This window comes from Geotrypetes seraphini, chromosome 17 (genome assembly GCF_902459505.1).
Source record: "Geotrypetes seraphini chromosome 17, aGeoSer1.1, whole genome shotgun sequence".
Taxonomy (NCBI): domain Eukaryota; kingdom Metazoa; phylum Chordata; class Amphibia; order Gymnophiona; family Dermophiidae; genus Geotrypetes; species Geotrypetes seraphini.
The window spans coordinates 44631595-44656762 of record NC_047100.1 but is presented as its reverse complement, the minus strand read 5'-3'; the positions used below and the strand labels follow the sequence as shown (position 1 = coordinate 44656762).

At 41.9% G+C, this 25168-nt stretch overlaps 1 protein-coding gene across 3 annotated transcripts in view; it reads right to left on the bottom strand.

Annotated features, from left to right (window-relative positions):
• Positions 1-25168, bottom strand: part of DOCK3 (dedicator of cytokinesis 3) — a 694894-nt gene that overhangs the window by 268981 nt on the left and 400745 nt on the right. For all 3 annotated transcript variants that reach the window (XM_033926008.1, XM_033926006.1, XM_033926007.1), the window contains exon 29: positions 16861-16936. In XM_033926008.1, coding sequence (XP_033781899.1) covers positions 16861-16936 — 76 coding nt within the window. The remainder of the gene's footprint in view (positions 1-16860; positions 16937-25168) is intronic.

The following is a 25168-nucleotide window of genomic DNA, read 5'->3' as shown; positions in this document are numbered from 1 at the left end:
GTGCATGTACTGAAACATCATTTACTTGTACGATAACACCATTCCTGAAGCTCAGGTATCATAACACAATTATAAAAGCTTATGTGGACTGCTCTGAATTGACTACCCAGTCATTAATCTAATCTAATCTTTGGTTTATATACCGGGTCATCTCCTAATGGAGCTCGACTCAGTTCACATATAATTAAGACTAAAGTACATAGCAGAAAACATAGGAGAAGGAAGAACTAATTAAAAACTAAAGTACATAAGAAAAGCATAAGAAAAATAACTATAATATTATCATTAGTAGCGGTATAGAAGCTTTCAATAAATATAGAACAAATACCTATTAATATACCTATTAATGAAATACAGCAAAACCAAAACCCTACACTTGGCTTTAGTTATTCCCACTGATTTCTGTAAACAATTGTAATCCAACCGAGGTTTTAAATGCTTTTGCCTTTTTAAGCTTTGATACTAAATATGACAATAAATGGTCATATTCTGAGAACCTTACAGGTGGAGTCCTTAGTGTGAGCATACAGAGTCTAAGGAATAGGGACAGGTGTGTGGACCTCTGGATTCTTTGGGCCCAATATTCCATGTCTGGGCATAAGCACTGAATTTCCGGGTGTATGGAACCGGCTAACACATAGCCAGTTAAGTGGGATATTCAGCACTTAACCAGCTATTCGTTAAGACCGCTTAAAGATAGGACTGACATTTTTGCTGTCCTAGTTATGCAGTTAATCTGATCAGTTATGTTCTGAATATTAGCAGTTAACTGACCAAGTGCTGATTCTGCCCCTGGCATGCACCCAAAATAGCCAGTTTTGAGTTTGGTATTAAGCAGTTATTTTCAGTGGTGCTAACCAATTAACTGCTGATAAAAATGACCAGTTATCCTCAAACATGCAATTTAACTGGTCAGGAACCATTTCTGAACAACAAGAAAAGGCAAGGTCTTGTTGTTCTGTTTGTATCTCAAGGCGAGGGGCTCTTCTGCCTGTCTGCAGGAACCATATCTGGCCATTTGAATAGCATTAAATATTAACCTCTTAATGTATATCTATCTATACGAAATCCCTACACATATTCTGTTGCTCCCATAGATTCACATTACATAGCCAAAGTCAGTGTTCTCCCCAGAAATTTTGCTACACAGGCGGAATGGAAAAGTAGCTTGGCAGAGGCAGGGGAGTTCTGCACAGTATTGTACAATTTTCTCAGTAAATTCAGACTGATGGTGTGTCCATTCAAAAGATACCTGGGAGAATATTGCAAAGTGATTAGATGACAAGGAAGGTGTATTTTTTATTTTTAAAAAGGTCCTACACTCAGGAGATCTTTTTTTTTTTTTTTAAATCTTTATTCCTTTTTATTTCTTTCAACAAGTGTACAGTATTATTACAATTAATTTACATAACACTTACTTGGCATTCTTAAACAATACTTGGCATTCTTAAACAATATTATTATACATGTTTTTATTTCCCCCCACCTCCCACCCTTTTCCATATCAATAAAATATTCCTTCCAAATTTATATATAATTATACATCCCTTTTTGATAATACAATTAATCTGACATGAAATCTGTCCCTCCCCCCATCCTTCTTCCTCAAACACTTTAAACATTTTATTATACCCAGTATTGCACAACAATAAATATCCCATCCTATTACATATATCTCCTTATTTTTCATAACATATTTCCAATATTTTTCCCTCCCTATCCCATCCCATTTCTATATATTATCCAAAAGGAAAAAGAATAAACTTTACTCGTTATAATATTCAATTAATGGCCTCCACACCTCTTGAAATCTTTTAAAATACCCCCTCTGTATTGCAAGAAATCTTTCCATCTTATACATATGACAAACTGAGTTCCACCAAAAATTACAATTCAATCTAGAACAGTCTTTCCAATTAGTTGTTATCTGTTGAATTCCCACTCCCGTAAGAATCAACAATAATTTATTGTTTGCTGTAGATATTTGGCATTTGGCCCTCATACACATTCCAAAAATCACTGTGTCATAGGATAAAGCCACATGACTCTTCATCAACATATTAACTTGATCCCATATTGATATCCAAAATGCCTGAATACATGGACAATAAAATAAAAGATGGTCTAGAGCAGTGGTTCCCAACCCTGTCCTGGAGGAACACCAGGCCAATTGGGTTTTCAGGCTAGCCCTAATGAATATGCATGAAGCAAATTTGCATGCCTATCACTTCCATCATATGCAAATCTCTCTCATGCATATTCATTAGGGCTAGCCTGAAAACCCGACTGGCCTGGTGTTCCTCCAGGACAGGGTTGGGAATCACTGGTCTAGAGTTCCAACTTCAATTTTACAATGCCAGCATCTATTAGACTTAGAGCAATCTAATTTTTGTAATCTAGTAGGGGTCCAGAATGCTCTATGCAACAAAAAGAACCATGTTTGCCTAATAGATGCCGACATCGTACCTTTAATTCTCCAAGACCAAATACGTGGCCATTGAGATGCATTAATCTGATGCTTAATCTCAATGCTCCAAATATCTCTTAATCCATTTTTAGGCTTCTTATTCAAATAATTAGATATAATTTTATACCACTTTGCGGCCTGGTGACCCAGAAAATCTGCCTGGAAACATAAGAATTCTAAGCTGTAATGATCATTTAAAGATTTCCATTCAGGGAACCCCACCTGAATAGCCTGCTTCAATTGCAACCACTTATAACTTTGTTTTTTATTCAGACCATATTTATGTTGCAATTGTGAAAATTCAAGCATCTTACCATTATCAATTACTTCCGTTAATGATCTTATACCTGCTTTAATCCAATCTTTCCAGACAACCTTAAACCCGCCTATTTGTATCTTGGAGTTTACCCAAATAGTCTGTTGTTTCGATTTTAAAATAGAATCAGTAGTTAATTTGTCTACAAACCTTAATGTTTTCCAAGTATCCATTAATACTCTATTGTCCTTACGTATTCTAGGCACTTTTATACCAAGCAAAAGATCAAGCCTAAGTGGAAATATAAGTGATCTCTTCACCCATAACCATTCTGGTAGTTGTTCCAAAAGCTCTGGGAGGACCCAATACATACCTTGGCGCATGATATAGGCCTGATGATACCTATAAAAATTGGGAAAATTTACCCCACCCTCCTCAATTGGTCTTTGCAAAGACACTAAAGCCACTCTTGCAATTTTACCCAGCCAAATAAATTTAACCAGAATACTATTTAATTTTTTATAGAAAGACCCCTGAAAAAACACTGGTATCATTCCCAATTGATAGCAAACCACAGGCAAAATCAGTTTGTACTCTTCCCCACCAGGACAAATGTAAAGGATTCCATTGCTCACACAACTCTGTAACTTTTTGTAATAAAAATTTTTCATTTATTCTCATTGTCTCTTCAAGTGTTTTATTCAGCCAAATACCTAAGTACTTTATTCCATCCTCTTTCCATATAAAAGGGAAAGAATCAAGTATACCTTTTGTACAATGCACATTTAAAGGTAAAATCTCTGATTTAGTCCAATTTATTTTGTATCCTGAGAATTTTCCAAATGTATCTATGACCTTCAGTAGACATGGGATTGTTGTTTCCGGATTCCTCAAATGAAGCAAGATGTCATCTGCATAAGCAGATACTTTATATTCCACTCCAGCACATGGAATACCCTGTATGTCCTTTGCCTGTCGAATAGCTAATAATAAGGGTTCAAGAACTATTTCAAAGAGCAAAGGAGATAATGGACAACCTTGTCTAACTCCCCTCTGCAACTTAAAAGCATCCGAAAAATTATTATTTATATATAAGCGAGCAGTTGGGGAGCTGTACAATGCTTGTATCATTTGTATAAATCCGGATCTAATACCAAACCATTCCATAGCTTGATACATGAAACTCCATTCTACACGATCAAAAGCCTTCTCAGCATCTAGTGAAACCGAAAAAGCCGGATCATTAATTTGTTTTGTTAAATAATACATCTGAAATACCAGTCTAGTATTATTAGAAGAGTGTCTTTGAGCAAAAAGTCCAGTTTGATTCATTCCTATTATATGCGGAAGAGCTTTAGCCAATCTTAATGCCAAAATCTTAGCTAATAATTTACCATCTACATTTATTAAAGATATAGGCCTGTAGTTTGAAACCAATGTTGGATCTTTATTTGGCTTTGGCAAAACAATAGTTAAAGATTCTGCCATAGTGCCTGATATACAACCTTTATTCAGTTGATCCTGATATAATTTTAATAAATACGGTAATAGGGAAATTTGAAATTCTTTATAAAACTCTATTGTAAATCCATCTCCACCTGGAGTGGTCCCAACTCTAAGGGATTTCAATGCCATTTGTAACTCTTTTAATGATATATGCTTATTTTCTCCTTCCTTTTCTTTGCTTTTAAATAATTTGCCAATAATCTTCCAGCCTTATTTGCACTACCATAATACACCACCTGCTGAGCAAAAATATCTTTCCTTACTAACCCAGAGGAAATTTCATTATATTCACATTTTTTTTAACAATATTTGAAATGTCTCCTGTTCCCATTTATTAACCAATTTTAATTCCAAATTCTTAATTTCTTTTTCCAAATTCACATATTGTTTTCTTAACAGTTTCTTTTTATATGCAGAATATGATATAATTTGTCCTCTCATAGTTGCTTTGAAAGCATCCCATAAAATTCCAATCGAAATTTCCTCTAAATCATTAAGTCTAAAATATTCATTTATTTTATTTTGAAATTCTGTGCAAAATTTAGAATCAGCAAGCAATGTATTATCAAACCTCCATACAGGTTTGGAATTATCTGGATCTACTAAGTTAACTTCTATCCATATACCACCATGATCAGATATTACTATTGGTTCTATGTCAGCTTTTATAACTTGCTGTACCATCTGATCTGAAACAAAAATATAATCAATTCTTGAGAACAATTGATGAACATGTGAACAAAATGTAAATTCCCGATCATTAAAATGAAGAATACGCCATATATCTTTTAAATTACATACTTGTACCAAATTATCTAATCCCATTGATTTCATTATTCTACTAGGCTTTTTATCCATTATTGGATCTACAACAGCATTGAAATCCCCAGCCACCACTAAATTAGTAGTAGCCAGTGGTAAAACTAATTGTTGTAGAGATTTAAAGAATTCACTTTGATTCGAATTAGGTGCATATATATTTAGTAACGCCATTGTATTACTGCCCATGCTCATGTCAATAAGTAACCACCTTCCTTGAGGATCTGCCTTAACCATATTAAATGTTGCTGGACATTTTTTATTAATCAATATTGCAACTCCTGCCTTCTTTTTTACCGCTGGTGCAAATAAACATTGTTTTATCCACTTATCTGTCAGCTTCATAGACTCTGTTCCAGACAAATGTGTCTCTTGCAAGAAACATATATCTATATTTTGTTGTTTAATATATTCCAATACCTTTTTCCTTTTTATAGGGTGATTAAGGCCATTTACATTCAAAGAAAAAATTTTAAAACCAATGTTTTTAACCAATATTTAAAACCAATATTTAAATATTTAAAACCAATAAAAACAAATATTTTATTTACAAATAAAATATAAAATACATATATAATCCACTCAAACATAAAATATACATTTTTTCTTTTTCCTTAAACCAATATATGAGTCTCCCCCCTCCCCTCTTTCCCCATCCCCCCTATTCCCATCCCCCACCCTCCCCTCCCCTAACACAAATGCAAACTTCGAAACGCACATATTACTGAGCAAAAAATAAACTCCCTACAGGCAATAACATACTCATTTTTCTTTCTCTAATCTTTCAAACAACCAACACTAAATTCTCCTGTAGTCAATCCATTCTTCAATACCCTAAATACCCATATTTATTATAATTCTTTATTATATACTTCCCCCCTCATTCAAATTTCCAAACATTCTTCCATCCTATACCTCTAATATATTTCTAAAAGGATATACCCAATATTTCAGAAACCATTTCTTACAATATATACCCCCCCCAAGATTAATATTATTATTTTATTTTATTTTTTTGTCTAACCTAAGTTTCTCACAACTTCAATGGAACATACATCACTCCATCCTATAATATTCATTTTTTTTTTAACCTTACATCAAAAGAAGGATCAAACATTTCAACCAAGCAGACCTCATATTTTTTAAAACTCTCATTAATTTTCATTGCATCTTCAATCTATTACAGTCTATTCTCCATTCTGCACAACTGTAACACTTGTACATCTTCATCCTGCTGTTTCAGTCTCTTATTCCATCTTCTTGCAGATTGCTATTTCATCTTTCTCCAATAAAGTATTTTTGCAACATCATCCTTATATCTCAGTCAATTTCAGATGCAAATTGTAAATCTAAATAATGCTCAAGTCATTTCCATCAGTCCATCTTCACATCTTCTTCTCTTTACATCAATAGTCTTTTGTATTTTTCATCTTATTATATTCTAAGCTCCCACATTTCTCCAATGCAGCATTTATTTGTCCTCATATTATTATCTCAGTCACGCTCAAATGCAAATTATAAATTCACATTAAGAAACCATCAAATCTTATAATTGTTCCTCATATTTTCTTCACTTCCTATATGCTCCATCCCTCTTCTTACCTTGTCAAAATCTTCTTTTCTTCTTTTCTTATTGTCTCTTTAAAATTTTTCATTTCTATTCTTTAAATCTTGTTTGAAATGTTGATCCCCCTTAAACCTAACTGCAACAATTTTCTAGAAAATATTTTTCTCCTTTTCTATTTTTTTTTTCCACTTTTTCCTTCTTTATAAAATATCTTTCAATTTTCACTCAAAAATATAAACCAAAAATAATCTAAGTATATTATTTATTACATTTTCTAAATACTTTCATGAAACCATAGGCAAATTATATTGATCTAGAAATTCCTGTAATTTGCCTGCTTCTTCAAAATTATAAGTTTTATTCTCATAAGTTACCCTCATAATAGCAGGGTATATCAATCCATATCTTGCTCCCATTGCTCTCAGTTTAGGTCTTAAATCCAAAAGCTGTTTTCTTTTGTAGGCTGTAGCTTTTGCAAAGTCAGGTACTATAAAGATCTTAGAATCCTGGCATTTAAGATCCTTGTTTGTTTTAGCCAGCTTTATAATCTCTACCACCTGCTGATGTCTTAGCAGCTTAAAGATTAGTGGACGGGGACCCTTCTGACTATTTGATCTTTTCATCGGTATCCGATGTGCTCTTTCTATCTCCAAAGGAAAAGAACTTTTAAATGGCAAGATCTTTGGGATAAAATTAGTCACAAATTGAATAGGATCATTCTGCTCAATCCCCTCAGGTATCCCAATCAGACGCAAATTATTCCTTCTTTCACGATTTGATAAGTCTTCAAAATCCTTTTTCAACGCCTCTATTTCTCTGTGATCTTTTTTACACACCAGCATCTCTGCCTCAGATTTCTCAGCATGCTTTTCTAACTGCTCAATTTTGAAGTCAACTGCCTGCATTCTATTTGTCAGACTCTCTATTTCCTCCTTCACAACTTTTATATTTTTAGCGTTATCACTTACTATTTCTTTAATTTTCTGAAGTTCATTCATCAAATCACTGTTATCAATTTCTTCCTGAGGCAACGGGACCGCTGTCGGGGATACCGAATCCATTTTTGTTCTTTTTTTACTTCCTGCTCCTGAATTCACCAAATTCAATCAAATGAGCATTGGATCTGCTACTCTGGTCATTAAACACACATGAAAAATGGAGTGGCATTCATCCTCAACAATAATGGTAATGCACTGGCAGGAGAAACAGCATACCCTCACCGATTTGAAATTTGTGGCTCTGAAGAAGTTTCATTTTTCCTGAAGAGGTAACATCACTCATTAGTTGACCTATCAGGAGCAGAGATTGATTTTTGCATGGGGTACTGTGGCCCCGGGAGGTCTCAACAAGCAAGTCAAACGGACAGCTTGGTAGGTCAGTCTAGAAGAGGTATGCAGGCAGATTGATAGGCTTAAGAGCGATAAATCCCCCGGACTGGATGGTATCCATCCAAGGGTCATCAAGGCATTGAAAGGGACTATAGCTGAACTGTTTCAGCTAATAGCCAATCTGTCGATCAAATCGGGAAAGATTCCAGAGGACTGGAAGGTGGCGAATGTTACGCTGATCTTCAAAAAAGGTTTGAGGGGAGACCCGGGAAACTACAGACCAGTGAGTCTGACATCGGTACCGGGAAAAATGGTAGAGGTGCTGATAAAGGACCACATCATTGATCATCTTGACGGACACGATCTGATGAAGACCAGCCAGCACGGTTTCAGCAAAGGCAGATCTTGTTTGACAAACTTGCTGCACTTCTTCAAGGGAGTAAACAAGCAGACAGACAAGGGCGACCCGGTCGACATTGTATATCTGGATTTCCAGAAGGCGTTTGACAAGGTTCTGCATGAACGACTACTTTGGAAAATTGTGAGTCATGGAATCGAGGATGAAATACGTGGATAAAAAACTGGCTGGAGCATAGGAAACAGAGATTGGGGATAAATGGACATTACTCGGACTGGAAGAGAGTCACCAGTGGGGTGGTGCAGGGCTCAGTGCTTGGACCCGTACTCTTCAACATATTTATGAACAATCTGGACATAGGTACGACGAGCGAGGTGATTAAATTTGCGGACAATATGAAGTTATTCAGAGTAGTGAAGATGCAGGGGGATTGCGAAGATCTGCAACGTGACATAATCAGGCTTAAGGAATGGGCATAAACATGGCAGATGAGGTTCAACGTGGATAAGTGTAAAGTGATGCATGTCGGTAACAAAAATCTCATGCACGAATACAGGGATGTCCGGGGCGGTACTTGGAGAGACCTCCCAGGAAAGAGACTTGGGAGTTCTGATCGACAAGTCGATGAAGCAGTCCAGACAATGTGCGGTGGCAGTGAAAAGAGCGAACAGAATGCTAGTAATGATAAAGAAGGGGATCACGAACAGATTGGAGAAGGTTATCATGTCACTGCACTGGGCCATGGTGCATCCTCACCTGGAGTACTACGTCCAGCACTGGTCACCGTACATGAAGAAGGACACGGTACTACTCGAAAGGGTCCAAAGAAGAGCAACTAAGATGGTTAAGGGACTAGAGAAACTGGGCCTCTTCTCCCTAGAGCAGAGGAAATTGAGAGGGGACATGATCGAAACATTCAAGGTACTGAAGGGTATAGACTTAGTAGATAAGGACAGGTTGTTCACCCTCTCCAAGGTGGGGAGAACGAGAGGGCACTCTCTAAAGTTGAAAGGGGATAGATTCCGTACAAATGTAAGGAAGTTCTTCTTCACCCAGAGAGTGGTGGAAGACTGGAACGCTCTTCTGGAGTCTGTCATAGGGGAAAACACCCTCCAGGGATTCAAGACAAAGTTAGACAAGTTCCTGCTGAACCGGAATGTACGCAAATAGGGCTAGTCTCAGTTAGGGCACTGATCTTTGACCAGAGAGCCGCCGCGTGAGCAGACTGCTGGGCACAATGGTCCACTGGTCTGACTCAGCAGTGGCAATTCTTATGTGTTTTGTATAGTATAAATTGAGCTCACCTGTGTATCATGTGATACAATCCAGCTTGTCAGTTGGATTTTCAGCGTCTGGGAGCCCTTCATGGGCTTTCTCCTTCATGGTAGCTGCCGTTAAGTATTTTGTTTCTATGGTATGTTTTGGGATTTTGATACCAGTGTGTTGCTTTTTAGGAGAAGATTTCTCCTTCTGAAGAAGCTCAATAGTGAAACACGAGGCTGTATTAAGGAAAAGAAGAATACACTGAAAGTTTTTTTGAGTTTTGACATGTTTTTTCACTGGGGAATTGCAAGTTAAGTTCAGCAATAACATTATTCAGCCACCGTGGTTCAACACATGAACAACATTTGAAGAACTTTACCATCTAAATTAAGAAAAGTGTTTTTTTTATTTTTTTATATTTCTTATCCTTATTAATAGGATGAGTATGTTCCAACCTTAGGGTTGGTTAGGTTGGCTGGTGCAATGATGTGACAATTATACTGCTGCTTACTAGGTGGTTATAATTTACTGAGCACTCGCACTTTTATATTTAATAATTTTTTAGTATTTGGTGAGATTTCTTTTTTGTTTTGTGATTTATTGGACTGATAAATCTTAGAGTTTGATTTATATTTATTTACTCCTATTTTTTGAGTTGTAATATTTTCAGTGCCATAATGATCCTTCTTCTTGCGAAGCTTTACTTTGATCTTGCATGTCAAAAGCTCATGGTCGCTTCCATAATCAGCTCCTGGTTTAGTCCTTGCAGTCAAAACTGAAGATTTCCTCTTTATCCTATGCAGATGTAGTCAATTTGATACATGCTATTTGGAGAGACTCACATATACTGGCGACGTCTGTGGTGTTGGTTTGAAAGTTGGTTTGTTTTGCAAAACTGTACTAAGTTATCACCAGCTTCATTTCTTTTCCTTATAATGTGACCACAGCATCTTCAGGTGTACTCCCTACTTTTGCAATGAAATCCCCTATAATGATCAGTAGATCTTGTTTCAGCATTTGATCTATTTCATTTTGAAGTTATTCATAGAACAACTCTATATCCTTATCTTCCATGTCTGTCTTTGGAGCACATACTTGGATCAAGGTGACATTGATCAACTTTCCCTGTAGATGGATTGAGATGACTATCATTTATAACATTGTACTTTAGTACCATCTTTGAGAGCTTATTGTTGAAGATGAATGCCATGCCATTTTTCCTGTTTCATGAGCAGAGTAGCAGATCCAATGCTCATTTGATTGAAAATAGACCTGTTTTGTCCATTTGAGTTCACTGTTCCCTATCAAATCAATTTTGGTTTTGTTCCATTTGATCTTTAACAATTTCCAATTTTCCTTGGTTCATGCACTCACACTTTTATATTCAATAATTTTTTAGTATTTGGTGAGATTTTTCTTTTTTGTTTTGTGATTTACTGAAAATATTACAACAGACTATTGGATAAAACTAGACAACAGATTTGCCTGTCTTGCTACAGGAGATAGAGAGCCCGAAAAGTTATGGAATGACATCAAAACTGTAATTAGTGATGAAGCTAAATAAGAGAAAAAAGTCAAGAAATAGTCTTGGATCTCAGAAAACCCAGAAAAGTAGCACAATAAAGAAGACAAGCAAAACTTTCCGGCAATAGAAAAAAATATCACAAATGAACTGAGTGTTTCAATGTCAAGTTCGGCAAGACAAACAACAATATCTAAAGGTTATTTATCAGAAAACTGAATTGGAACATATAAATGGAAAAACCAGATTAGAGTGTCAGGAGGTTAAGAGATTGTGGCAGAAATTCTAGCCTCTTCTTTCGTCCTGCCTGGTGCCGGTTTCGGACAGGCATCTGGGGAGATGGACGGTGACGTCATCTTGGTCCGTCTCCTCCAGCTGAAAAGCGGGCTGCAGCCACTATAGTTTGAGGAGCTATTGGAGTTGGTGTGCGGCAGAGGACACATCGTTTACCTTGGGCAGCAGGAGCAGCTTATTGAACTGAGTTTCTTCTCTCTTCTTTCGTCCTGCCTGGTGCCGGTTTCGGACAGGCATCTGGGGAGATGGACGGTGACGTCATCTTGGTCCGTCTCCTCCAGCTGAAAAGCGGGCTGCAGCCACTATAGTTTGAGGAGCTATTGGAGTTGGTGTGCGGCAGAGGACACATCGTTTACCTTGGGCAGCAGGAGCAGCTTATTGAACTGAGTTTCTTCTCTCTTCTTTCGTCCTGCCTGGTGCCGGTTTCGGACAGGCATCTGGGGAGATGGACGGTGACGTCATCTTGGTCCGTCTCCTCCAGCTGAAAAGTGGGCTGCAGCCACTATAGTTTGAGGAGCTATTGGAGTTGGTGTGCGGCAGAGGACACATCGTTTACCTTGGGCAGCAGGAGCAGCTTATTGAACTGAGTTTCTTCTCTCTTCTTTCGTCCTGCCTGGTGCCGGTTTCGGACAGGCATCTGGGGAGATGGACGGTGACGTCATCTTGGTCCGTCTCCTCCAGCTGAAAAGTGGGCTGCAGCCACTATAGTTTGAGGAGCTATTGGAGTTGGTGTGCGGCAGAGGACACATCGTTTACCTTGGGCAGCAGGAGCAGCTTATTGAACTGAGTTTCTTCTCTCTTCCTGCTTGGTGCTGGTTTCAGACAGGCATCTGGGGAGACGGACGGTGATGTCATCTGGGTCCGTCTCCTCCAGCTGAAAAGTGGGCTGCAGCTGCTCCATGCGGCCAAGGGGCGCGCTCTAAGGGGCAGGTTCTGCCCCTTGGGAGCCCCTTGGAGTACCGAGGAGTAGCGAGGACTGGGAATGTATCCTTACTGGGGTAAGAATCAACTTTTTATCATAATTATTTTATGGGTAAAAGAAAGGTCTAACCTAAAACTTCTACCCCAGCCTTGGTCGGTCCTATGGACCGTCATTTGACTGCACCTTTGACAACTCCAATAACTCAAGATATTTTATCTACATAGGGAGCATCGATTAGTCCCCTCGATAGAATTCCTCCCCTTCCACCAATGTCTGGAGCTATGGGACCTAATGTAGATCCTATGGCAACCCTGGATAATTCTCTAAAATCTTCCTCCACTCCTTCTAAACTGCAATTTACAACATTACCTAAAGTGATTTCTTTATCTAAGGGTAATGGGGGAGATTTGAGACCTTCTGAGGAACCTAAGGACATTACCTTGAAGGATTTATGGCAAGTTAATATGAGGGTAGAAGGGCTGTTAAGAACAGTAATCAAACAATCTTCAGATCTATCATCTGACGTTGTAAAAAAATTTGAGAATGCCGACTCTAATATATTGTTATTGGATAATAAGATAAAGATAATTGAATCACAGGTTTCTACACTGCAGCAAGTTTCCATGTCTGCAGAAAAAAATTCATGTATTATCCATTCCAAGTTTGAACAAATGGAAAATATGACACGATCAAAGTACCTCCGCTTTGTTAATTTTCCAAAAACTCACTTGATATCGGCTGAAATTTTGCTTAGAAAATATTTCAAAGAGATATTGGGATTAACAAATGCAGAGTCCTTGCAAATAATGAACTGCTATTATATTCCTCAGAAAAAGAAAATAACATCTGATCAAGGGACAGACCTATTAGTTTCCATAGAGATTGATTTGACAGACTTCCTGGAGGATTCCCAGGATACTATACCTAGATAGGTCTACTCTCTTGATCATATGTTTAAGTGAGTTTGATAAAAATTTGATAATGAGATCATATTTTAAGAATAGATCTGTGAAATTTTGTGGTGATCTCGTATCAATTTTTCCTGATGTTGCTAGAGCAACACAATATTTAAGAAAATAATTTAAGTTAAAATTTCGAGTGGTAGCTTTGAATGCTGTATTCTTCTTAAAAAGTTTCCATGTAAATGTATCATTAAGTTTTAACAAAAAGAATTCATATTTTGGGGTCCTTTACAATTACAACAATTTCTAAGTAAACAAGAATTATCTGTGGATAAGAGAGTTGATAATGAATGCTGATCTTTATTGGGATTTAAATTATAGCACATAATAAGTTTTGGCCCAAATATAATATGGGCTATATATTTCTTTGTAATATTATGGGGAATGTTCAATAACTCCTCCATTATAGTGGGCTAGAAAGATATAAAATGAGGGTGTTTTTATTTGAAAGATTATGATTTTGTTATCTTTATTCTTTTGCTATTCTGTTTGAACTGTAAATTTGGAAAATTATAAAAAATAAACAAAAATAAATTAAATAAAACTAAAAAATTAAAAGCCAATAACTAAAAACCCTAAAAAGATCTGAGTATTGCATAATAAAATTTTACAAAATCAGCTACTTAAATACTTCAAAAATGGATATGTTTTTAGATGCTTCCTAAATTCCATATAAGTATTGGTAAGCAGAAGCAATTGTTCTAGATCTTTGCCCCATAATGTTGCTTGATATGAAAAAAGATGTTGATGATGTTTTTAAAGTTTACATCATCTAACAGGCGGAAAAATAAAATTCAGATGTGAGCTTCTCTTATGTCTGTTGGTTGCAAAAGAGAAAAGCTCAATTATATATTTAGCTCAATTATATATTTAGGAGCTAAACCAAATAAAACCTTAAAACAAAATCAGCCAAACTTAAACTTCACACACGCCTCCATTGGTAACCAGTGCAGCACTCGATAGGAAGGTGTTATATGATCGTATTCAACCCGAAAATTAACCTGACCGCCGCATTTTGCACCATTCGCAATCATTGCATATTCTTCTAAGAAATTGCTGAATAGGCAATATTGCAGGTAGAAGAATTACAGAGGGAATGATAAGACAGATATCGGTGCTAGAAGGTGGGTTGGAGAATTAAAGATAAAATAGTTATAATAGTATAATAAACTAGAAGGTAAAACAAAGTTACTTACCTGTAACAAGTATTCTCTTTGGACAGCAGAATATATATTCTCACATGTCGGTAAGTCATCTGATGGGACCCCTCATGGGAATAGCTTTCCAACTTCAATAAAACTGTTTTCATTGTGCATCCATGTGTGTGTCTTCTTGTCTGCCACTGTTGAATGTGACCTGGCGCCATTATTTTTCTACAACACCAGCGCTTCCCGCTGTTGTGTTGCGGTAGAATTTCTGGTCCAATGTCGGCCTGATGAGCACAAGCAACTATCACTAATATTCCATCATCTCCCGAGGAAGCTCTTATTAGAGTAAAATGGAGATGCTCCGTTGAGCGAAGTAAAGCTGAGCGTTTATTGAATATATCATTCTATACAGCTATGAGTTGCCCTAGCTCCTGGATAAAAGCTAAGTACTCTAGGCTTTATAAGTTTTTAAGCTTGCTTATCCAGGGATATTACTCCAGGTGCAATATTTGATATAAGAACATAAGAAGTTGCCTCCGCTAAAGCAGACCAGAGGTCCATCTCGCCCAGCGGTCCGCTCCCGCGGCGGCCCATCAGGCCCATTGCCTGAGCAGTGGTCCCTGACTAGCTCTATAACCTATCTCCACTCCTATCCCTATACTTACCTCTTCTCCTATCCCTATAGCTTACCTCTACATCTATCTATACCCCTCATTCCCTTTGTCTTCTAGGAACCTATCCAAACTTTCTTTGAAGCCCTGTAACGTGCTCCTGTCTACCACAGCCTCTGGAAGCGCGTTCCATGTATCCACCACCCTCTGGGTGAAAAAGAACTTCCTAGCGTTTGTTCTAAACCTGTCCCCTTTCAACTTCTCCGAGTGCCCCCTTGTACTTGTGGTTCCCCATAATTTGAAAAATCTGTCCCTGTCTACTTTTTCTATGCCCTTCAGGATCTTGAAGGTTTCTATCATGTCTCCTCTAAGTCTCCGCTTCTCCAGAGAGAAAAGCCCTAGCTGTTTCAATCTGTCAGTATATGAGAGATTTTCCATACCCTTTATCAGTTTAGTTGCTCTTCTCTGGACTCCCTCAAGTACCACCATGTCCTTCTTGAGGTACGGCGACCAGTACTGGACACAGTACTCCAGATGCGGCTGCACCATTGCACGATACAGTGGCAGGATGACTTCCTTCGTCCTGGTCGTGATACCTTTCTTAATGATACCCAACATTTTGTTTGCTTTCCTTGAGGCGGCGGCGCACTGCGCCGACACCTTCAGTGTTGCGTCTACCATCACTCCCAGGTCTCTTTCAAGGTTACTGACCCCTAGTAGTGATCCCCCCATTTTGTAAGTGAACATCGGGTTCTTTTTCCCCACATGCATGACCTTGCATTTCCCTATGTTGAAGCTCATTTGCCATTTTTTGGCCCACTCTTCCAGTGTCGTTAGATCCTTTTGGAGATCCTCGCAGTCTTCCGTGGTTTTAACCCTGCTGTATAGTTTGGTGTCATCTGCAAATTTAATGACCTCACATTTTGTTCCCGCCTCTAGGTCGTTTATGTAGATATTGAACAGGAGCGGTCCCAGCACCGACCCCTGCAGAACTCCGCTCGTGACCCATTTCCAGTCTGAGTAATGGCCCTTTACACCAACCCTCTGCTTCCTGTTTGTATTTTGCTATATTTCTTGGCACACTAAAATTAGTCACTCAATTGAAAAATAGTTACTCTAAAAATTAGAGAGGCAAAAGAAAAAAACGACCTTTGAGACCAGTGATAGTTCACATAAAGTCCATCTGTGGGGATGTATTCCATTGTCATTTGGATGTGAACACTTGAGGTCTCTTTGTCTTTATCTGAAAATAATTTCCTCTTACTTTCATCTCACCAGTAGGTTTTTTGGTCTTAGGACTTTATATTTTGAGGATTTATAGAAGAGAATCAAGCCAATAAAACTGAGCTCCAAGGGGAAGGGAGAGGATACGTGAGACTATGTATCCTGTTGTCCTTGGAGGATACTTGCTACAGAGTAAGTACATTTGGGGTCCTTTTACTAAACTGCAGTAAGTGCTAATGTGCACTCACCACATACATATTAAAAAGGCTTACTGCAGGATATATGCTAGCATCCTATGATAGTGCTATAGAAATAATTAGTAGTAGTCTACTAGTAGTAGTAATTTGCCTTTTTGTGCTTCTACACTGTACTCTAAAAACAATTTTTGCATTTTCTTGAAAGGGGTGTGCTAAGGGGTGGAGAGTAGGAGTGGCAGTGCTAATCAGCACTTGAGGCATTACTGCATGCTAATTGAGTAGCTTGGGTATAACACAGGGCCCTTACTGCTGGCAAAATAGGTGATAATAACGGATTCATGTGGTAAATTGCATAGTATACCTGTAGCTATTATTGAACCTCTGCAGTGGAAATAAAGATGTTCCTTATACAATACCTTAAAGTCAAAGTCACTTTCTGTGAAGTTTTTGTGCAATGCTGAAGACAAGTACTGGACTGTTGTAACAATAATACTGCAGAAAAAAGACAAATATATGAATCAGAATCAAGGGTGTGTGAGAGTAAGGGGTGAGGAATATTCTCTGAATCTAAAAACAGGCAAACTCTTCTTGCATTAACATATCTTTTTGCCAATGACATTAACAGAAAATACTGTCAAGAAGCAGGCACACATTTTGTGATGAGGTAGGGAAAATCAAAGCAGTGAGAAACAACTAATGCTTTTACACACATTATGGCTGGTATACAGATGTCTATGTCAATATTATACCACTTATAAACAGCACTAATAAAAACATGTGTTCAAAGCGATACTGTTATCACTAAAGATATCCAGTGTGACAGTGATATAATGATTTCTGTTAAGATACCATGGTGTATATATATTTATGCCTATGGTATCAATGTACAAATATGAGGTAATCTACCATAGTACCATGTTGATGTTTTGAGAATGCTACATTTTAACCAGCTCTTTTTTGTCCAAGTATGCATTGAATCAAAATATATAAACAATAAGATCTAATAAAAACAAGAAATCAAATGAAACTAAAAATTACATATGTGATAATGTAGTGCTCAAAAATTAACACCATTCCCAATGGCAGTGGTATAATCAAACTCATCGTAGCACCACCTGTCTACCACCATAAGATATTGATGACACACACAAAATATTATATTACTTATAATGCTCGAACTTGCAAACAGGAGGCAGGGTGGGAAGAAAAATCGCGAGAATCCTCATCAAAAGCAGTGTCTAACTCTTCAAAGTGCAAACATGAAAAATAATAATCCCCAAAAATCCAAATTTTGAGCCAATGAGGGCCTTAGGCCCCTCCCACTGCATCCCAAGATGCATTGGGAGGGGGAAGGCTTGTCATTCTGAAGAGGTGGCGCTATTGGTAGGAGTGGGCTTCTCTCCTGACAATTTTTCATCGGAAGGTACAGAGAGTATTAAGTGATGTCGGGGTGACATTGGGGGGTGTCGGTATCTGAGGACAGCAGTTCTCTGTGGAGGGGGCTGGGGGGATTGGTGGGTGTGAGGGAGGGAAAGATGAATTGCAGTTCTCCCTGCAGGTTCAGCTGATTCTGGCAGGGAAATCCCTAAACAGCTGAACCGGCAGGAATCCACGAAACGAGCTCAGCTGATCGGGATTCCCCAGCTGCAATTAGCTGATGGGAAGCCTTTCAGACAGGGTGGGACAATCGAAAAGTACTGGGGGGGGGGGGTTTCTTGTCTTTGGGTGGTGGGAAGGGGTTTGTGACCACTGGGAAGTAAGGGGGGAGGTCAAGCCTTAAACCCTCCAGTGGTCATCTTGTCAGTTTAGGCACCTTTTTAGAATTTATTTAGACGTACTGGAGACAAAACAACCAGAAAGACGTCCAGAAAGTCAGTTATAAAACAGTTTCTTGATCATATGTCTCTTTAGCTATAAATTACAATATTATTATTAAGACTTAGCCAAAAGGAAAGATTTATAAACTATTAAGAGTTTTACCTCATGCAAAATTGTCATTTCTTTAATAAGACATTAACTATTTTTTTCTTCGGCCCTTCAAGTACCTACAAATTCAAAATGTGGCCCTGCAAAGGGTTTGAGTTTGAGACCACTGCTTTAGATGTATGTGGGTGATGGCAGTCTTAGTAAATATTATAGTATAGTGATTTTATGTAAATATTATATTGTTTTCAGCGTCCCACTCCCGATGAAGCATTTTAGCAAAACTTGAGTTGAGGGGCTGGCTGGAAGGGATGAGCTTTTTTTTTTTTTATAAATCTTTATTCATTTTTCATCTTACAACAAATACATATATATTAAACATTTTTCAATGAATACATCATTTGAAATTCTATCATTTATGATACTAATAGATAAAAATTTTTTTATCCCATCCCTCCCACCCTTCCAATCTTACATTCAATCAAATATATCACATAAATAATCTTTCCTAATGACCCAATCATTTGATAAATTCAAATTCCCCCCTCCCATTCCCTCTACCTTAAATTATATTTATAATGTAAAATGGTATCTATGGGAATGGGGAGCCAAATTATTTGAAAAATTGCCAAAAGTGAAGTTCATATGCATAAGTGTTAAAAGTTTTTAAAAAATTAAAATCATACTATTAGGTGGAAAGGGACAGTTGGCATGCTATGACGGTCCTCCCTTTGGCAACCCAGGCTTGAACATTTGAGCACTTTGGTTGGTGGGCTGAACACTTCACATTTTAAGTTTTCATCCTGTGAATAGTGTTGCCATATATATCATACACAGGTTTATTATATTTTATGGACTCCCTATTCATACAATAATAGCTTGATAATATCTAGATGAGTGGATTGTATCCCAATGGTCACATGCTACATGCAGAAGGAACCCAGTCCGGATTTTTTCTGTGACTCTCTTGTACTTCACTGGGAGATATAGCACTACCTGCAGTTAGTACCCAAGCACATTCAAGGTGAAGTAGAGACATCAAAGGGAAAATTCCCCCAAACAACTGTTCTCAATATGTAAACTCAAATGGAAACAGTAAATACAAGCATCAAAGGAGTTAAGGAAAGACCCCTGCATGCATCAGAAACATATATACAGAATCCTTCCTAGCCCAACGGGCTGACTAGCAGCCAAGAATCAATTTTATGTTTCATTTTTATTAAAATTTGATGCAAACACTTATAATATTTCAAAGCGAATTACAAATCTGCTAAAATTGGGATTACAAATAACATTTAGTTGTAATTAAAATGACATTTAAGGACAGACTTACAGACTACATGTGACAGGGGGGTTGAACTACAAATATTTTATAAGAAAGTAAGGAGAAATTAGGTTCTTACCTGCTAATTTACTTTCTTTTAGCTTCTCCAGACCAGTAGAGGTTAACTTTACAAATGGGTATATATCTAATCATGACCAGCAGGTGGAGACTGAAAACAAAACTTTGGGACAGTATATCCTAGCCCCTCCTCTCTATTTCCCTCAGTCTGCCGAATAGCCAAGCAGAACCAAGAACTGGAAAACAACAGAGAGAAAAAACAATACTCCGAAAGGAGTAACAAATAACATACCCAAAATGCTGTTGGAAAATGCAGAGGAGAAATTCCCGAAGGAAGAATGTCCCCACAGCTCGCCAGCTAAGCCAGCCGAGCCACAGCCGCTGTTCTTCAATTCTCCCCGGCCCTAGAAAAATACTAGAACCCGCAGCAAAAACCAAAAACTGCCCGCGCAACAGCCCCAACAACAACAACAACAGACAGGGTGGGGACCTCTACTGGTCTGGAGAAGCTAAAAGAAAGTAAATTAGCAGGTAAGAACCTAATTTCTCCTTCTTTAGCACTCTCCAGACCAGTAGAGGTTAACTTTACGAAAGGGACGTACCAAAGCAGTCCCTCTCACGGGCGGGACCCCCGAAGGGCCGATACCAATACACGCTCACCGAACACCGCGTCCCGACGCGCCTGCACATCAACCCGATAATGACGAACAAAGGAATGCAAGGAAGACCAAACCGCAGCCTTACAAATATCCACTGGAGGCACGAGCGACGACTCAGCCCAAGAAGCCGCCTGACCCCGAGTGGAATGAGCCTTGAGAAACTCCGGAACAGGCTGCTGTTTCAGAAGATAAGCGGAAGCAATCGTCTCCTTGATCCAGTGCGCAATAGTAGCCTTAGAAGCGCCAGCTCCCCGACGAGGACCCGCCAGGAGGACAAAGAGATGATCGGACTTCCGGAATTCCTGGGTCCGCTGCACATAAGAGCGAAGGACCCGACCGACATCCAACTTGCGCAGCTGCCGTTGCTCAGAAGAGCCCTCCCGACCACCCAAGACCGGGAGAACCACCGATTGATTGACATGAAAAGGAGAAACAACCTTCGGCAGAAAGGAAGGAACAGGCCGCAAGACGACCCGCTCCCTAGAAAACTCCAAGAAGGGAGCCCTACAAGAGAAACCCTGCAGCTCAGAAACACGCCTAGCAGAAGTAATGGCCACCAAAAAGACCGCCTTCAAAGTAAGGTCCTTCAAAGAACAGACGTCCAAGGGCTCGAAAGGCGGACGCACCAAAACAGAGAGAACCAGATTAAGATCCCAAGAGGGAACCGAGGGCCGTAGGGGAGGCCTAAGCAACTTGGCCGCCCGCAAAAAACCGAATCACATCAGGAAGAGCCGATAAACGCTGACCTGACACCAACCCTCGAAAAGCCGACAGGGCCGCAAGATGAACCCGGAGAGAAGACCAAGCCAGGCCTCTATCCAGGCCATCCTGCAAGAACTCTAGAATGTTAGGCAGAGAAGCGCGAAAAGAGGTCACTCCCCGCGCCCGACACCATTCCTCAAAGAGACGCCAAACCCGCACATAAGCCCGAGAGGTAGAAAGCCTCCGGGACCCCAACAGTGTAGAGATCACCTTGTCTGAATATCCCTTCTTGCTAAGGCGACCCCTTTCAAGAGCCACGCCGGAAGACAGAAGGGAGACGGGTCGAACATGGGAATGGGACCCTGCATCAGAAGGTCGTCCGAGAGAGGCAGAGGAAGAGGATCCGCTACCAGGTGCCTCACCAGATCCGCATACCACGGACGGCGAGGCCAATCCGGCGCCACCAGCACCACCAAACCCGGATGGTGAACAATGCGAAGAAGCACTCTGCCCACCAGCGGCCAAGGAGGGAACACATACAACAGCCCCTCCGTTGGCCACTGCTGGACCAGAGCATCCAGACCCTCGGCCAGACCGTCCCTGCGACGACTGAAGAAGCGGGGCACTTTGGCGTTGCCACCCGTGGCCATCAGGTCCATCAGGGGCTGCCCCCAAGCCTGCACTATCAACTGAAACGCCTCGGCGCCGAGACACCACTCTCCTGGATCTAGGAAGTGACGACTGAGGAAGTCTGCCTGAACATTTTCTACTCCGGCTATATGAGAGGCCGAGAGGTCCAGCAGATGGGATTCCGCCCAAACCATGAGCAGAGCCGCCTCCTGCGCCACCTGAGTGCTCTTGGTGCCCCCCTGACGATTGACATAAGCCACCGCCGTGGCATTGTCCGACAGCACTCTGACCGACTTGCCCATCAACAGGGAGTGGAAAGCCAACAGCGCCAGACGGACCGCTCTGGTCTCCAACACGTTGATCGACCAGGCGGCCTCCTCCGCGGACCAGGTGCCCTGAGCCGAGTGACCCAAACACTGAGCCCCCCAACCCAAGAGACTCGCATCCGTCAGGAGCACCGTCCACTGCGGGAGATCCAGACCCACCCCCTGAACAAGGTGAGGGGTCTGGAGCCACCAACGCAGACTGCAGCGCGCCAAGCCTCGCAGGGGAACCGGAACATCCATCCCGTGCCTCTGGGGAGACCACCTCCGGAGCAGAGCATACTGGAGAGGACGCATGTGGGCCTGCGCCCACCTCACCACGTCCAGGGACGCCGCCATCGACCCCAAGACCTGGAGGAAATCTCGCGCCCGAGGACACCGGGACGCCAAAAGCAGGCGAATCTGAGATTGCAATTTGCTCACCCGGCCCTCTGGGAGGAAGACCTTCCCCAAGGAGGTGTCGAACAGCACCCCTAGGTACTCCAGACGCTGAGCCGGGACCAACCGACTCTTGGAAAGGTTGACCACCCAGCCCAGCGACCGGAGAAACTCCACCACCCGAGCAGTAACCCGGGAGCTTTCCTGCAACGACTTTGCCCGAATTAACCAGTCGTCCAGGTAGGGGTGTACCAGGATGCCCTCCGACCGCAAGGCTGCCGCGACGACCACCATCACCTTGGTGAACGTCCGAGGAGCCGTGGCCAGCCCAAAGGGAAGCGCACAGAACTGAAAGTGCCGACCCAAGATCGCAAAGCGCAGGAAACGCTGATGAGAGGCCCGAATGGGAACATGCAAGTAGGCCTCCGTCAGATCGAGAGAAGTGAGAAACTCCCCCGGCTGAACCGCCAGAATGACCGACCGCAGAGTTTCCATACGGAAAGAGGGAATCTTGAGAGCCCTGTTGACCCCTTTTAAATCGAGGATGGGCCGAAAGGTCCCCTCCTTTTTGGGCACCACAAAGTAAATGGAGTACCTGCCCGTGCCCCACTCCGGAGGGGGCACCGGAACAACTGCCCTGAGATCTAGCAAGCGCTGAAGGGTCTGGCGAAAAGCCTGCGTCTTCCCCGGAGTCTGACACGGAGAAGCGAGGAAAAAATCCGGCAGAGAGCGGGCGAACTCCAGGGCATAACCGTCCCGCACCACCTCCAGGACCCACCGATCGGACGTGATCTCGGCCCATTTGGGGAAAAATTCGCGCAGCTGAGCCCCCACCGGAACCAAAGGGGGCGCCGGCAAGGCGTCATTGTGCAGGACGGGAAGCGGGGGAACCGGCGGAGGGATTCCCTGCCCCCCGACGGGCCCCCCGAAAGGGCTGCATGCGCTGGAAGAACCGACCCCGGGAAAATCCCGGAGACTGGAAAGAAGCAGCCCCACGCCCAGGGCGATACTTGCGAAAATCCCGCAAACGCCCCCTGGCCGCACCCCCCCGAGACGCCGGGCGGGCACGGTCCTCCGGCAGACGGGGAACTTTCGAGTCCGACAGAGTCTGAATCAACTTATCCAAGTCCTCTCCAAACAAAAACGACCCCCGAAAGGGAAATTTAGTAAGCTTAGCTTTGGACGCAGCATCCGCCGCCCAAGCGCGCAGCCACAACACACGCCTTGCGGCCACGCCAAAAGCCATAGACTTAGCCGATATCCGCACCAAGTCATATAGAGCATATGAGAGGAATGAGGCCGCCATCTCAATCTTCACAACCTCCTGATCCACCAGAGACCAGTCGTCAGACTCTCTATCCAAGACCCGCTCCGCCCACCGAAAAACGGCGCGAGCGACCAGTCCCCCACAAATAGCCGCCTGGACCCCAAAGGCAGAGACCTGAAAATTTTGCTTAAGGATGCTCTCCAATTTGCGCTCCTCAGGGTCCCGCAAGGCAGAACCGCCCTCAACAGGCACGGTATGCCGCTTGGAAATTGCCGAGACCACCGCATCCACGACTGGCGAAGCTAACGTAGCCCGATCCCCTTCAGGAATGGGATACAGGCGAGCCATGCTGCGCGCCAGCCGAAACGGCGTCTCCGGCGTTTTCCACTGCTCCAGAATATCCCGAATATCCTGATGCATAGGAAAAGAGCGGGAAACGGAACGGATCCCCCGTAACAGGGGGTCCCCCACACGCGGAGTCTCCGGCGGCGCGTCCTCAAAACGCAAAACCGAAGAAACCTGTTGAATAAGGTCAGGCAGCTCATCTTTCTGAAAAAGGCGCACCACGGACGCCTCGTCACTGGAGAACGGGAAATCCAACAACCCGCCGCCAGCTTCCGTCCCCTCCAGAGAGTCCTGGAACTCCTCAGAAGGGTCCAGGTCCTCCTCCAGACCGACCCGTTCCTCCGACCACAAATTCTCGTCCCACGACACCCGCGGACGCTTGGACAAGGGAGGCGGCGGAGGGGACGTCACGCCAGACGAAAGAGGCAAAGCCGCAGGGAGCGCGGAGGAAAACCCACCCCCCGAAACCCCCTGGGCGCAACCGGGACCCCCAGCCGCCTGAAAATAGGCTCTGCATAAAGAAAAGAAAAATTCAGGAGAAAAACCCCCCGAGGGTCCCAAGGGACTCCCTGCCACAGCAGGGGACCCAGCAGAACCTTGCCCCTGCATAGTCAAAACAGGGAGAAGGTCACCTGAGGTGGAAGACAAAATGGAGGGGCCAGACAGAGAAGATGGCGGTTTTCCCGCCAAAAAAGCTCCCTCCATAGCCTGAAGCGGCTGAGAAACCTGAATAGTCTCAGCCGCTAAAGCAGGCAAGCCGGCATCAGCTGTCAAAAAATCAGCTGAGAGGGAATCCTTCGGGGAATCCCTCCGTGGGCGGTTGTGGAAGACCGGGCTTCCCCACTGCTCCAAGCCGACTCGCGAGGCACCATCGGCGGGGAGCTCTGGGCGCCTGCAGCCGCTGCCGACGGAGCTCCACCACCTCACCGACCCAAACCGCCGAGTTCAGGCCGGCCGCGAGTGCCTCGCGGCTGGACTAAAATTGTGTCCTACTCCCCCGGAGAAGGGCACAATTGCTCCATACGCGACCTAGCTATAAAAAAGTGCTGGTTACATGAAAAAATACAGTAAAATACAGTTTTCTTAAAGGGAAACAACCCTTCAGACCAGCACTACCTCAGGATTTTTTTTTTTTTTTTTTTTTTACAGAACAGA